General features: G+C 39.7%; 1 protein-coding gene across 2 annotated transcripts; it reads left to right on the top strand.

The window, feature by feature from the left end:
- The first annotated feature begins 2,661 nt into the window (after positions 1-2,661).
- On the top strand, positions 2,662-13,404 carry LOC117987989 (E3 ubiquitin-protein ligase ZNF598). Of its 2 annotated transcripts, none has more exons than XM_069502758.1 (10): positions 2,662-2,773; positions 2,850-3,036; positions 3,700-3,957; positions 5,614-5,699; positions 6,113-6,351; positions 7,139-7,253; positions 7,794-7,951; positions 8,350-8,475; positions 8,604-9,028; positions 9,818-13,404. In XM_069502758.1, exons 2-10 carry the CDS (start codon positions 2,869-2,871, stop codon positions 10,925-10,927), a joined length of 2,685 nt encoding a protein of 894 aa, XP_069358859.1. In that variant the 5' UTR covers positions 2,662-2,773; positions 2,850-2,868; the 3' UTR covers positions 10,928-13,404. The 2 variants fall into 2 exon arrangements, with proteins under 2 accessions (XP_069358859.1, XP_069358858.1); XM_069502757.1 differs by having other exon boundaries at positions 8,580-9,028.
- The last annotated feature ends 747 nt before the right edge of the window (positions 13,405-14,151 follow it).

Raw genomic sequence — 14,151 nt, 5'->3', positions numbered from 1 at the left:
CAGCATCAGGGTTAAGGAGTAGAGTCCTCGAGTTCAGTCTTCACTTGGTAAGTAGGTACCTCCAATACCAATTTATAACTGACAATTTCTAAATCCCATCCTTTTTTTGTGGTCAGGTCCTGCACAGCATCAGGGTTGTAGAGTTGGGATCCAAATTTTTATGGGACAACGTCGCAGTTTCTCTATTGATTAAAAAATTACTCAAATTGATTCAGAAATCTCGGGGACATTTTGGTGTATATAGGTAGAAAAATACATCTTAAAACGATTTTAGAAAATGAGTTAAAAAGTAGCCTATGTTACTCCTTGGTTAATCCTCTACTTGTCTGTGAAAGTCCCGTCAAAATTAGTTCAACCGTTCCGAACATTAGCCCGTTCAAACAGACAGACAGACAAAACTTTTTAAAACGTGTGATTCATTTATGGCACAGTTAAAATAACATTACAGACAGACACTTCCATTTTATTTATTAGTATAGATATAGATTATGCTCGTTTTCATTTGCAAAATGCTAACGCAAATAATAAAGTACATTATACTGTTTCCACATTCTATTTTTATAATTTTTTAGACAACTTTGCTTAGGACAAAAACATATTCAGAACATATTTCTTAGGTGATATCTAAAAAAGCATCCCGACTAATATTATAAAGGCGAAAGTTTTTGGAATGGAGATAGTTTATACCCTGGATTAACACATTGGCTACTTTTTATCCCGGAAAATAAGAGTTCCCGCGAGATTTTGAAAAACGTAAATCCACGCGAACGAAGTCGCGGGCTAGTATTATATATTTCTTATTTGCCAGTCTAATAATGGGCTTGTAACTAATATATAAGCAGATCTTTCAATGGATTAATATTTGTAAACTTTGTAGGCTGGCAGTAGTCAATCTTCTGTTTAATTGTTTACAAATAACTCCCATCCAATACCTGCCCATAAGTTTATGAACAGAATTACAGGGAGAATCACCAAGATAAGCAGAATGTAATTTACGAATTCATCCATGAGAATTTTCTTTTCTTTAGCTCGATGTTGCTGATTTTCGTTCGACTAGGAGACCTTGGTCAACAGCTGATGAACAGCTGATTAGTCTTAATGTGTTAGGTAATTGTTTATTAGAGTCCCTACTTTAATCAAGAGAGAATAATGCTCTTTGCAGAGAAATGAGAATTTTCTATGTCAGGCTAAAATTAAATTTTAAAATATTTTCCGCCGATCCGATTAGATCACGATCACCGACATACCGACATCACCTTTTATTTCGTGGGTGGACATCACGAATTCACGATTAGATACATAAAAATCTTTTTGTCAATGTCAAAATGCAAAATTCGAATTCAATATTTGTCATCACTGTTTTTTTTTTCAATTGGCTTTTCGGCTCTGGATTCTAGTTTCTATATTTTTGGAGCCTGAAGGCTTAACACTTTAACATTCAAAGTTACAGAACATAACCAACGAGACCATCAAGAATAAAAACTCTCTTCGAAATAATGGGTAAGTATCCCCAAGTTTTAAAACTTCTTTGGGTATTCCCCGTTATAAATTCGTGCCTGGGCGTAGATTGAGTGAAAAAGCTAGACTAGTACTGTATAACCGCGTCTAAGATAGCGATAGCACGACGTGACGATGAATAACACGACAATTACCATTGTTTAGTAGTCAATATATTTTGTATTAACTGATTAACAATATTTGTATTAAACGTAACTAATGAGAAATACAATGACGCCACGAATTCTCAAAGTTTGTTTTGCAACTAAAGTTGTAGTCCTTGAAAAAAACCGGTTACACGATAAGGGACAAAAAATAGGTTAGCTGCGTCTATCACATTAGTAACTTTATCTGTGCTCTCTTTTTAGTGTGAATGAGAAAGCAAACGTTTTTTTGTCTAGATTTTTTACTCAGTCTACGTGCCTGGGGCAACCAGTGTTGCCAACATAGAACTTTAGGTACTATTAGGACTTCAAGCTTACAAAAACAGTTAGCTAATTTTATTTTATTTGTGTGTTTTTTGCATTTTTGAAATAACTTAGCTTAGTGCATTTTATGCTATGAGATAATTCTATGTCAGTAATTTTATGGGAAGCAGTTGGCAGCACTGGTGTCAAATCCACAACCATGGAATTACGTGCCCGCCGCAACACGCCGCAGCCCATAACCAGTGCCCAGAGCCATATACTTAGTGCAACACTCCCCAGCCCCTCTCGCTCAAGCAGATTTTCTTACTTGTAAAATGTCATTCCTTCTACACTTCACGTTGTTTGCCAAATACTCACGTACAAATACATTTTGGCAAACAAAAAAAATTGGCCACGGTGATAAGGACAAAACATAATCATTTTGTCACGTTCTTATGTCCGGCTTTATCCGGACGCCTGGCAAACGGACGCCTGGCAAACCTAGCCGTACACCGTCAAGCATGTTTGACAAACAGACCGGTCAATCAAATTTTTTGCCAAACACGTAGTTTGTTTGACAAGCACGTAGTTTGTTTGACAAACACGTGAAAAAAACCGCAGACGGTCAAGCACATTTGTCAAACACGTAAAGTTTGACAAACATGCTTGACCGTCTGCGGGGCCTCTAATTCTACCGCAATCGAGCAGCTGTGTTTCTTATAGTCTGAGCATTATTATTACTCTTTGGTTTCACATTTGTCAATTTGGTATTGGTACTGGAGGATTAAGTCAAGGCAAGGATTTTTGCTGGTTTGCCCTTCTGTTCTTTCCAAATCCACCATCTGTGCACCAAAATCCTATAAATTGGGGTAGGTTTTTTAACGGACGGTATTGTGCTGGAGTTCGACTTACTAGCTAAACTGAATTTCTTGTTTTATTTTATAGAAAAATCTTCTGTGGAATCATGGCCGAATCTCAAGTGAACGACAACACTTGCGTAGTATGTTTTAAGACGGTCGTTTACTACTCTATCGGGGAATGCGACCACCCCGTGTGCTTCGAGTGTTCAACTAGAATGCGCGTTCTTTGCCAACAGAACGAATGCCCTATTTGTCGTCAGGACCTGGCGAGGGTATGTCCTATCACATAATTCACCGTAATTTACATGTAGATCAGTTTTATATTTTTCATGAGCAGCCGATAGTATGAGTATAATATTCAAAAACCCTGATAATAAATTAGCAGTAGAATACTTTTTAACATCAAATTGACAGAATCAAGTTAGTGATTGAACAGAAATTGGTAAATAATTGTGCAATATTAAGATTTAAATGATTTAACAGTATCAGATATAAGAAAGGCAGATAGGGGAAGTCTGTATCTTAAGATCTACACTATCAACTGTGGAACTATTGATGTAAAAAAATAGGTTGTAGGCTGCCTTATTGCTTGCATTTTGTTAAAAAAACAAGTTTTTTAACTGAAACTATCCAATTTTTTTGGATAAGTAACTGGAAAAATTAAATTATATCCATATGCAGTTCTGAAATCTCTTAACTCACCAAATAAAATTACCATTTGCATGTACCTACCTACAAATTAAGGGTAGGGCTGCAACTGCTACACTCTACCACAGAAAGAAGTTAGTATAGGGGCATGGGTTTAATAAAAACTGCCATATCCCTTCCAGGTTATCCCGCTTCCATCTTAGACTGCATCATCACTTACCACCAGGTGAGATTGCAGTCAAGGGCTAACTTGTATATGAATAAATAAAAATAATGTCCATTTGCAGGTGGTGTTTACTGAAACAGTACAACCGTACAAGGAGCTACGGAACAGAGTGTTCTCTGACAAGCTGTTTGAGAGACAGTACAAGATAGGCTTCAGCAGTGAAGAGATCAAGCGGGAGTATGAGGTGTTGCTTGAGAACCGATGCACGGAAAAGAGCTGCAAGGATAAGATCCCCTTCCGTACGTTTAGTATGCTCAGCGATCATATGAGGAAGGCCCATGAGCGGTATTACTGTGATCTGTGCGTTAAACATTTGAAGGTAGGTTTATTTCTTTTATGATATAATACAAAAATCTAGTATTAAGTTAGTAACCCATTCAATAGAATAAAATAAAAATATTTTTTATTAGCTCATGCCCGCTGCTTCGTATGCGTGGATTTATAATATGAATTAGTGATTTAACTAAACTGTTACAAGAACTCTTGATTTTTCAAATGCATAGCTACCACTGGTTCAGAATGCCGAGAAGAACCAACAAGAAACTGGGCGGTTGCTCTTTTCAAAGATTTGATATACAACATTATGCTATGCATTGCTGGAGTGAGCTGCAGGTCAAATCATCCTGAACAAGCTGATAGGTGTATTTCTGTTCCTGATACTGACAGTACTGATTGGCATAACTATCTTCTAAATACATAAAAGGAAAAGGTGACTGACTGACTGATCTATCAATGCACAGCTCAAACTACTGGGTGGATCAGGCTGAAATTTGACATGCAGATAGCTATTTTGACAGGCATCTACTAAGAAAGGATTTTTGAAAATTCAACCCCTAAGGGGGTGCAATAGGGGTTTGAAATTTGTGTAGCCCACACGGACGAAGTGGCGAGCATAAGCTAGTCTTAACTAAATCTGGGTGATAATAATCTGCATTTTTGTAGTTCTTCACAGCAAGTAGCACCATACAGTGTGATGGCAATATCGCAACTCAATGCCACAGTATCTATAATAATATGAATGTCTTAGGAGCACTGCCTCCACATGTTTTGTTTAGCCAGGGCTTCATATATTATCTACTCAGTATTATTTAATAACCCAATTTGTATTTACTTCGGTCTTTGGTTTCCTTTGGTTAGTTAATAGTAGGAAAAAATGAATTTATATTAGTAAAATTATAAGTAATAATATTGAAGTATTAACTGAATCTAATAGGTTATTAAACTGAAAATAACGTTTCTAATAATAAGACATTAATTTTGATTGATTACTACAATGCAATCTCATCAAAAAATTAATTTTTAATGAAGAGAGCAGGTTTGTATTGTTATGTGATTAGATAGCTAAATATGTAACTTAATTATCTGTTATGAAACAGCCTTTATTTGCTTATAGTTATTGTGTTCAGGTGATAAAAAGTCAAAGATAATGTAAGTTTAATGATGCCATCAGTATTTTGTGTTAGTTTATTTTTTACTAAGCACTGGTAATACTTTTTGTCATTAACTCAATACTTTCCCTACATAATATTACTTAAGTATATATTTTTTATATTACTTGATCAACTTGATTAGTGATTGAGAGTTTAAAAATTTGATGTACAAAGTCAAAATGCTTGGACCAATTTAAATGGATTTTTTTATTCAAAGGAATGTTTAATGGAAATGATACAGCTAATGGATGAAAATCTGTTCAGCTGATTGCTTTACCAGCTCTTTTCACAGCTGCTTTTCTCATATACATATCAGTTTAAAAAAAACTGGTATTTAAACAGAAGAAGCGTGAAGTTCCGGGCATCATATAATATGGAGTATGTACTTAAAAATATGTGCAAAGCTATAATATGCGCACTAACTTTTTTATGCAATTGATGTTATATAAACACGGTGCCTGCTAAGTTGCGATCAATTATTAATATTGAATAATTAATTGATTACTATACTACAATTGGTGTGTATTGTGGTTATTTTGTTATAGATTTTCACCAGTGAGCGTAGATGTTACACGCGGCAGGAGCTCGCTCACCATCGACGGAAAGGCGATGTGGACAACACATCCCACAGGTACAAGCTACTAAATAGATTTTTAAACCATTAAACCAGATTACCAGAAAATTTAGTTTTCCGAAATTTTAACAAATATCAGGATCAAATTGCAGGATATTTAGTCTACACTAGCTGAGGCCCGCGACTTCGTCCTTTGATTTTCCGGGATAAAAAGTAGCCGATGTGTTATTCCAGGGTATACTCTATGTCCATTCCAAATTTCAGTCAAATCCGTCCAGTAGTTTTTGAACAAACATCCACACTTTCACATTTATAATATTATTCTACATTAAACCAGACTATTTTATACTTTACTATTTTGACATTGTAGCCGAGACATCTACAATGTTAATTTGCCTTTTGTTTTACTAAAATATAGGTAGGTATTTATTTACCTAGTTTACTATTTGTCATGTCCCTTTGTCACACAGAGGACACCCGCTATGCGAGTTTTGCGAGGAGCGTTTCATGGATGCGGACGAGTTGTATCGTCACTTGCGGAAGGAGCACCTGTACTGTCACCTGTGTGACGCGGACGGCAGAAACCTGTACTACGCGTCACATTCCGCACTGGCCCATCACTTCCGCACCGAGCATTACCTGTGCGAGGAGGGCGAGTGTGCGGGACAGCATCTCACTGCTGTGTTTCGAAGCGAAATTGATCTTAAAGGTTAGTTTGTAGCATCGTCATTTGCGGAAGAAGCGGTTGTCCTGTCACCTGTGTGACGGAAATGGCAAGAACATGTACCACGCGTTACTTAAACAACTAAGGCTGAAGGGGGTTTGGTCCGGGACATACATCTTATTTCTTGGTGCGTTGCCTTAACCAGAACCAGATTAGTCCAATAATGGTACTGATTCTAAGCACAACCTAATTTTAGAGTATTCGCATACTCTTCTTACTAATGTAAATTGAAAAGGACAGACACAGTTTGACAGTTTTAAATTTAATTTTTAGATGTTAAAACCCGTGATTTTAGCGCGCAGTCGCGAACCTACTGTTTAAATTTGTATTGTGCACTAAAATTTGGGGTCTTTAAATGTGAAAGTCATGTTCCGTTCCCTTTTTAGCATTGTTAAAAAGAAAAGGATGCAGATTGCAGACACTCTAAATTTAGTTTAGAGAAAGGTCTAAGGACCAAATTGCGACACCCAAACTGGGTATCCATAATACTTTGTACATAATATGATGTAGTTTATGGAAATGCAATAAATTGAAATTGAAATTGAGACAACTGAATCGGTGCCACTAACATCTTTAGTATTGAACTAATCTGTTTTTGTTTGAAAACTCACTTTTTGGGGCAATTTTTACCCCATGTTTGTTAAAAATTATAACATGGAACGACGTAACTGGATCAAGAAAGACACTACGATTACAAAACAAACAATGCGTTTGAGTTAAAAGAGGATTAGTCCGTTTCTGATCGTAAGCTCCTCATAGCAACAACTTGCAGGTCACAAGGCGACGGTGCACGGGCGGGGCATGCCGCGCGGCGCGACGCGGCAGGCGCGCACTTTAGAGCTGCAGTTCAATATCACACCGCATCCTGTCGTGCAAAGGGTGCCCAGGTGTGTATTCTAAATTAAGACACGAACGTTTTGGGCTCTAAGTTTCGTTGCTACCTTCATACGACTGGTAAGTAAAACTTAATATAGGCAAGTATAAATAACTAAGCATGTAATTTTTACAAACTATCTCTGTACCAAATTTCGTCAAAACGGTTACAGATGGACCGTGAAAAGCTAGCAGACAGACACACTTTCGAATTTATAATATTACTAGCTGATTCCGCGTCGGATCTTTGATTTAGGTTTCTATGTATCCGTTCTATGAAACTCTTTAATTTTACGCGATAAAAAGTAGCCTATGCCACTCTCCAGGTCTTCTATAATACCCATGCAAAAATCACGTGCTCTGTCGCGACGTGACTGCAAGACAAACCAATAAACCAACAAACAAACACACTTTCGCATGATTTTCCGGGATAAAAATCACGTCGTTCCGTTGCTCCGTTGCGACGTAATTGAAAATCAAACTAATAAACCAACAAGCAAAAACACGTTTTCATTTATAATAGTGATAAATAATGAAATGGTATGGATTTTTAGGGATAGGGACCGCCAAGAGCAGGCTCCACCGGTGAGCTTGCCGGCGGCGCCACAAGCGTCCATCAACCCGCAGAGCGACGAGCAGTTCCCGCGCCTGTCCGCCGCGCAGCCCGCGCACGCGCCGCTCATGGCGGGCCCCGCGCGGGGGGGCTATAGAGGTAACCCGTAACCCGAATTAAAAACCCTCGCCTACGGCTTGGGCTTAAAATTTTAACTTCACTATTTTAATTACTATCCGCTATTAATTATCCTCACGTAATTTTATTCAGTTGCTAATAAATAATTCTCGCTGCCAGATATAATTTAAAAAATACCTACAATAATATCAGGTTTCTATATTTTTGTTTTTTAGTTGCTGGGCTGGGCATTAGTCGCCAACCTATTTGCTCTCGCACGCTTAATGACGACGACCCCTGCCGCTTTTAATAATAAATTGTTACTTATTTTTTCAAGCGAATTTATAAAAAAAGTTACTATAAATTGATGATTGATGAATCGATTTATTTTATTTTACACAAAAATATCACACTTTATTAACGAGTATATTTTCCCCAAGGAGCGGAAGGTCTGGCGCGCAATGACAGGAACTTCCCAGCGCTGGACGGCTCGAACGGGCCTGCTGTGTCTCGTCCACAGCCCGCGCGGCCGGCCCAGCCAGTCGCCGCTACTGTTCTCAGGAACTGTAAGTATTATTACCAGGATTTCGGCATAACTGCCTTCAATTATTATTAATGTGTTGCCGACTTGATTCTAATGAAAGACTGCAATCGAGTCGTATTTTTGTAGATAATGAAAAAAAAAAATTTCCAGCGTCCAAGCCCAGCGTCTCTATCCAACTCCACAGCCAGCCCAGCGCTAGCAACTTCCGGCTGACTCAGACCAGCGGCAACCGCATCTCCATCCCGCCGCAGAAGAAGCAGCACTCCGCCAATAACTTGTCCGACGACGACTTCCCGTCGCTCGGCCTCTCGAGGGACGACCATCCCAGCATCGGCGCGGGCACCGTGCAGGCGTCTAAGGTAACTGCGTCCAAGCCCAGCGTCTCTATCCAACTCCACAGCCAGCCCAGCGCTAGCAACTTCCGGCTGACTCAGACCAGCGGCAACCGCATCTCCATCCCGCCGCAGAAGAAGCAGCACTCCGCCAATAACTTGTCCGACGACGACTTCCCGTCGCTCGGCCTCTCGAGGGACGACCATCCCAGCATCGGCGCGGGCACCGTGCAGGCGTCTAAGGTAACTGCGTCCAAGCCCAGCGTCTCTATCCAACTCCACAGCCAGCCCAGCGCTAGCAACTTCCGGCTGACTCAGACCAGCGGCAACCGCATCTCCATCCCGCCGCAGAAGAAGCAGCACTCCGCCAATAACTTGTCCGACGACGACTTCCCGTCGCTCGGCCTCTCGAGGGACGACCATCCCAGCATCGGCGCGGGCACCGTGCAGGCTTCTAAGGTAACTGCGTCCAAGCCCAGCGTCTCTATCCAACTCCACAACCAGCCCAGCACTAGCAACTTCCGGCTGACTCAGACCAGCGGCAACTGCATCTCCGTCCCGCCGCAGAAGAAGCAGCACTCCGCCAATAACTTGTCCGACGACGACTTCCCGTCGCTCGGTCTCTCGAGGGACGACCATCCCAGCATCGGCGCAGGCACCGTACAGGCGTCTAAGGTAACGTTCAAGGTCAAATTTTGGACGTGGACCAACGCTAATGGAATCCCGTTATTCATAATTATTACAATCGCAATTGTTGTGATTGGATGAATTTATGGTATTCTTCTTACAACAATGCAATCTTGTTTTGAAAGCTGATATGTGATGGTATCCAGAATAGAATCCAAATAATCAACCCATCGCCGGCTCACTACAGAGCACAGGTCTCCTCTCAGAATGAGAAGGGTTCATACAAATAGTGGAATCCAAATAGTGGTTCACATAAATTCTATTTCTTGTTACTATAAATAATAATTCATAGGGTATTTTAAATAAAAGGTTATTTTTTATTTATAAAATCATGTCTGTTCCAAGGTCTCGTTGATCAACAGCGACGAGATGCGAGCCTTCAAGAACAACCATACAAACAGCCAGCCGAAGAAAGCGCAGCTGGGCACCGAAGCCTTCCCCGCGCTGTCGTCATCCTCCACTCCAACCGCTCCGCCACAATGGATCACCGTCTCCAAGTCCAAGGAGAAAGGGAAACCCAAGCCAGACCCACCTCCCGTCCCCACGCGAGAAACTGGGTTCAACCCCATCGCGGACTTCCCGACCCTACCAATAAACACGAAAACAAAATCCAAGAAAACCCAACTGCAACTGCAGTCACACCCAAAACCTCAACCCCAACCAACCAACAATAACATCTCTACCGAAAGTAACAAGAACAAAAAGGAGAAGAAGAAACAGAACAAAACCCAGAACCCCGTCGACTTCGATCTCGTGAACGGAGTCAACGATCTGAACATGAAGAAAGAGTACCTCGCAGCCAGCGTCAACAACAATAACAACAGTGCTGAAACCGACAGGAAGATCAAAACTATCAGCGACACTCCATCCGTGCACAAGAACACTGGAAACGGAGATTTCAATTTAGCCATAAAGGAGTACCCGCCTTTGAATCCTCGCGCGGACAAGTTTGTGCCTCCGAGTGTTAAGACGGAGAATTTCGCGAGCAAAATTGTGCAAAACGGGAGTGCTCCGCCCAGTAAGAAGCGACCGCCGTGCGATGGAATGACCTTCACCAACTCTGCCGGACAGACGTTCCCTGCTCCTGTCCATTCTTACATCCCTCCACCGGATTTCGAACAACGGAACAGAGCTCTCGTTAAACAGTTCGCTGTGGCTCTGGGCGGTGCTGCGGCCGTCGAGGACTTCAAAGTGGCTTCACGAGCGTTCCGGGACAGTATCATAAGTGCTGAGGAGTTCTACCTGCACTGCCAGGCCGCTTTGGGGTCCCAATTAGAAACTGTTTTTCCGGACTTGGTTGCGTTGCTCCCGGACATTGCGAAGCAGCAGGAGTTAGTGATCGGAAGGGACATTGGTTGTAAGCTGGAGGTTTGTTCCACTTGTGGGCAGTTGTTGTCGCCGAATGACCGGATCGCTCACGACACAGCGCATTGGCCACCCCTCTCGTCCCGTTAGAATCGTAATAACTGTGATAAATTCGTTTGTGTTCACATGTTCATCATGTAGAATGTAGTGATTAGCGACTAACGGGTCATGCTTGACGGGTATGATCCTATATTACGTCACACTAAATTATTTAATTAATCAAATCCTTTTGCATATAAGTGCATTTTTCGTCCTGTCCCTAAAGTGCCTGATCAAGCTGAAAAATGCTTTATTTATGGAGACTTTAAAAACTGTTTTGAATTAAAGAACAATGGGCAATGCGGCACTGCGGCTGCTTCCAAAAATATATAGTTGACTAGCTTTTGCCCGCGGCTTGGTCCGCGTTACAAATACGATTTATATAATATAGCCTATGTTGCTTCTGGATAAAGTAGCATTCTAATGGTGAAAGAATTCATAAAATCGGTTCAATAGATTCAGAGTTTATCGATTACAAAGAAAAAGCAAATCTTTCCTCTTTTAATATTAATATAGGTGAACAAAATATGGTACATTTCTCCATGTTACTGGAGAAGTGGTAGACATCGACTATTCGATAGATATAGTTCATATAGCTATGAATAAGTAGCAGTACTGTGTGCAAGGCGCAGGGTGCGAGACGAGTATTCTGGCTTAGTTCCAAAAAGGCCTCGGACTGTTTCTAAGAAGTATGTGACTTTAATCATATTATTTTGTAATTGATGACTCAATTGCTAAGCAATATCTTGAAGTCGCATAACTTTTTAATTTTTACTTTTGAGTAAACCACGTATGATTAATTTCATTTTTAACAGACTTCAAAAAAGGAGGAGGTTGTCAATTCGGGAATCTTTTTTTATTTTTATGTATGTTTCCCGATTACTCGAAGACGCCTGGACCGATTTTAAAATTTTTTCTTTTGTTTGAAAGGGTATACCTCAAAAATGGTCCCATATAAATTTGGTGAAGATCTGATGAACATCTTCGAAGATGGATGGATGGGATGGAAGATGAAGAATGGAACTCCTCAACGGATATGAGTAAATTGCTCGCGATCAGTGTAATAGCTTAGTAAACAGTAGATTTTTAACCAGGCATAGCATATTTTAATACCATGGGGCCACTAAAAATTTTAAATAATTTTTTTTTTCAAAAAAAAATAAAAACCGACTTCAATACACAAACACTAAAAATTAAAAAATAATTTAATTTATTACCGAATTTATAATGTATACAAGAGTTAATATAGTTACATAATAATATTTTTTGGGGTCGGTGCCAATGAGGTGCCATTGTGGAGTCTCATAAAAATATGAAGTCTAGACGATTCGCGCAGCTAATAAGCTAATTGGCACCGGCACCAAAAAGTTAAGTATTGAAGTCGGTTTTTTATTTTTTTAAATCATGAAGTGCCTGTCGCCCGCTCTGAGCCCATTGTATTTAAATCTCATCCCATTGTTCTTTAAATAATTTATTATATACTCAGCGGCACTTCCCTATTTCGATTTCCTTTAGGTATTAGGTTTCCTGATTTTCATTCGTTATTTGTACTAGTGAGGCTCCCCGGCTTCGCACGGGTAGCTTATTACAATTTTCGTAGGGATCTCTAATTTTTTTGAAAATAGGTTATGCCACTCAGGAATAATGTAGCTTTCTTTTGTTGAAAGAATTTTCAAAATCGTTTCAGTCCCTAGTTCCAGAGATTACCTACTTCCTACAAATAAATTTACAAACTTTACCTCTCTATAATATTAGTATAGATTTCGTGTGACGTAATATTATATGGATGGCCACTAAATAAACAAAGTCCGAATCATGGTGCTTATTATTTGATTTGCTGTACTTTAACCACTGGATCATAAACATAAAGACGTTAAGAGAATATAATCTGTCTTCGTCAAGAATCAAGCATGTTTGTCGTGATTTTTTGTTATAAAAACTCTATTTAATGAGAAGAGTGTACTAGTCCCGCAAATTGCTACTACGCTGGAACCATGTCTCATTAACATCGAAAAGAACGTCATTTGACGTATCCTTAAGTAAAAATATACTATCAGCTTGAAACTTCAGTCTAGTGCTGACGTCACTAAAATGTCGGCCTCGCGCATTAACAATTTGCGGGACTTATATTGCATACTGACATTTTAATTTTGTAAAATTGTATAATAAATAGTTGATACGTATAAAGTCAAACATTACCTAAACATTAGTGATTTTGTACCGCATTAGCCTGGACATGTAGTTTTGCCAGAAATGTAAACGAGACCTACAGTGGAATTTTATCTTTTTAAGTTAGACTATTCTTTGTAAATTATTATAAAACATACTCAGCATTAAAAATAAATAAATGTATGACTATGTGAAAGTTACACTGGGTAAAATATTATATTGTTTCATAGTTACTATATTTTTGTACTTCCAAAACTGAACGAGATGACAACGTTCGTGTTAAATATTTTTTTTGTTATTTCTTTATTTTGTTGGTTTCATTAAAACGACGCCCTGAAATCCTCTAGGATCGCCATTAACCTGTGTTTTCTGACCAAATTTAACCTACCCTATATAATGTTCCTCTAGGTACTAGTCTGAGGTCAGTAATCGGTAGTGAGAGCTTTATCATATCAATCACTGCATCATATTCCTCAGTGCCAAGGGTCCAGCTGAACTCCTGACCTCATAATCCAAACTAATTTTATAAGTACGAAAGTGTGTCTGTCTGTCTGCTATAGCTTTTCTCACCCATCCGTTTGACAGATTTTAACGAAAATCCCGGAGTAAGACAGGCTACTTTTTGTCTCAGAAATTCTGTTCCCACGGGATTTTTAAAAAGTCTAAATCCACATGGATGAAGTTGTGGGCATCAGAGATAGTTTGCATCGAGTACCAAAGTTCCCACGGGAATCTAAATTCCTAACACCAAAATCAATCAACATGGACGAAATCGTAGGCATCGTGTAATGGTTGGAGTTAACTTGGGATAATAATTTCGGTGGGTCCCCAGCTCTAGGTCTCGAACGTCAATATTCGTAGGTTGACATTTAACTACCATGCTTAAAACCGGTAAAGTCTGAGGCAACAAATGGCCAGTCTGTTGAAGCATATCCAGTTACCGACCGGGATCAACGTTAGGTACTCAGCCAGCGTAGCGCCGCCCGCGCATTCCGCTAATCCACTAGGTTAAATCGTCCAAGCGGACGGAGAATCGCGGCTTCGTCGTCACAAAATTCGATACAAACTTTATGCGCCAATTTGCGGGACATGACGCACTAGTCGCC

Source organism: Maniola hyperantus, chromosome 13, assembly GCF_902806685.2.
Source record: "Maniola hyperantus chromosome 13, iAphHyp1.2, whole genome shotgun sequence".
NCBI classification, from domain to species: Eukaryota; Metazoa; Arthropoda; class Insecta; order Lepidoptera; family Nymphalidae; genus Maniola; species Maniola hyperantus.
This window is presented reverse-complemented; position numbering and strand designations above follow the sequence as displayed.